General features: G+C 50.2%; 1 protein-coding gene across 1 annotated transcript; it reads left to right on the plus strand.

Annotated features, from left to right (window-relative positions):
• Positions 1–328: 328 nt before the first annotated feature.
• LOC127919516 (salivary glue protein Sgs-4-like) lies at positions 329–914 on the plus strand (the record flags this gene model as incomplete). The annotated part of the gene is made up of 1 exon (XM_052503161.1): positions 329–914. A coding segment is annotated over exon 1 (586 nt), but the record flags the coding sequence as incomplete, so codon positions are not given.
• Between the last annotated feature and the right edge of the window lie 1301 nt (positions 915–2215).

The following is a 2215-nucleotide window of genomic DNA, read 5'->3' on the forward strand; positions in this document are numbered from 1 at the left end:
AGGCATAGTAACTAAACACTCAGCCCAGAGGCATAGTAACTAAACACTCAGCCCAGAGGCATAGTAACTAAACACTCAGCCCAGAGGCATAGTAACTAAACACTCAGCCCAGAGGCATAGTAACTAAACACTCAGCCCAGAGGCATAGTAACTAAACACTCAGCCCAGAGGCATAGTAACTAACACTCAGCCCAGAGGCATAGTAACTAAACACTCAGCCCATAGGAATAGTAACTAAACACTCAGCCCAGAGGTATAGTCACTAAACACTCAGCCCAGAGGTATAGTAACTAAACACTCAGCCCAGTGGCATAGTAATCCTGGCAGTATGTCTCCACCCAGGACCCTGGAGAGTGGTCTACACTGCAGTATGTCGCCACCCAGGACCCTGGAGAGTGGTCTACACTGCAGTATGTCTCCACCCAGGACCCTGGAGAGTGGTCTACACTGCAGTATGTCTCCACCCAGGACCCTGGAGAGTCGTCTACACTGCAGTATGTCTCCACCCAGGACCCTGGAGAGTGGTCTACACTGCAGTATGTCTCCACCCAGGACCCTGGAGAGTGGTCTACACTGCAGTATGTCTCCACCCAGGACCCTGGAGAGTCGTCTACACTGCAGTATGTCGCCACCCAGGACCCTGGAGAGTGGTCTACACTGCAGTATGTCTCCACCCAGGACCCTGGAGAGTGGTCTACACTGCAGTATGTCTCCACCCAGGACCCTGGAGAGTGGTCTACACTGCAGTATGTCTCCACCCAGGACCCTGGAGAGTGGTCTACACTGCAGTATGTCTCCACCCAGGACCCTGGAGAGTGGTCTACACTGCAGTATGTCTCCACCCAGGACCCTGGAGAGTGGTCTACACTGCAGTATGTCTCCACCCAGGACCCTGGAGAGTGGTCTACACTGCAGTATGTCTCCAAACAATATTCTCTGCATGTTTATAGTTAAGGAACTGGTTGACCTCAGAACATAAAGGACTCGAGAGGAGGTAGGACTGGAGGTTCAGGCTATTAGAGAAGAGACGAGTTGTGATGGTTTATAACACAATGAAGTGGAGACAGTACAGTACAGTTGGGGGCAATATGGACTATACAGGACAAGAGAGAATAGGTTAGGGGAGGGGAGGGGAGAGGTTAGGGGAACGGAGAGGAGAGGAGATGAGGGGAGAGGAGAGGCAATATGGACTATACAGGACAGGAGAGAAGAGGTTAGGGGAGGGGAGAGGTTAGGGGAACGGAGAGGAGAGGAGATGAGAGGAGAGGAGAGGAGAGGAGAGGCAATATGGACTATACAGGACAGGAGAGAATAGGTTAGGGGAGGGGAGAGGTTAGGGGAACGGAGAGGAGAGGAGATGAGAGGAGATGAGAGGCAATATGGACTATACAGGACAGGAGAGAAGAGGTTAGGGGAGGGGAGGGGAGGGGAGAGGTTAGGGGAACGGAGAGGAGAGGAGAGGCAATATGGACTATACAGGACAGGACAGAAGAGGTTAGGGGAGGGGCGAGGTTAGGGGAACGGAGAGGAGAGGAGATGAGAGAGAGAGGAGAGGAGAGGAGAGGAGAAGAGGCGATATGGGCGATACAGGAGAGGTTAGGGGAGGGGAGGGAGGGGAGAGTTTTGGGGGAACGAAGGGGAGAGGAGAGGAGAAGAGAAGAGGCGATATGGGCGATACAGGAGAGGTTAGGGGAGGGGAGGGGAGGGGAGAGTTTTGGGGAACGGAGAGGAGAGGAGAGGAGATGAGAGGAGAGGAGCATTAAAAACAGCCTTGACAGGTGTCTCTCCATCTCAAAGCCCAGCCAAAGACACATTAAGACACATAAACAAGACGACTCAGGAAATCTGCCAATGATAATCATTGTCCTGACTGTGCTCACCACTGCTAAGACTATTTTAAGGAGCCTCATTCAAAGGTAAAATCAAGTTCATCTGTATTAATACAAATAAAATGGCTACGAGGCTGGGATGAGGATAGTATTTTTCCCAAGGAAAGGATCGACATGGAAAAGTCATCTTTCCCATGAAGCAGCCTGAACAAAGTAATATCCTGATAGGTAGAATGCACACTAACAAATGGCAGGCATTTTTTAAATGAATAAAAAAGCAAGTTGATTGAGAAGGAGTATATTTTATTTTGATTAATGTCTGGAGCCTGATCTGAGACAGGAAACCGCACATACGGTGAACAGTGTAATGCAATGTTTCTTATTTT

Source organism: Oncorhynchus keta, unplaced genomic scaffold, assembly GCF_023373465.1.
Source record: "Oncorhynchus keta strain PuntledgeMale-10-30-2019 unplaced genomic scaffold, Oket_V2 Un_contig_16867_pilon_pilon, whole genome shotgun sequence".
NCBI classification, from domain to species: domain Eukaryota; kingdom Metazoa; phylum Chordata; class Actinopteri; order Salmoniformes; family Salmonidae; genus Oncorhynchus; species Oncorhynchus keta.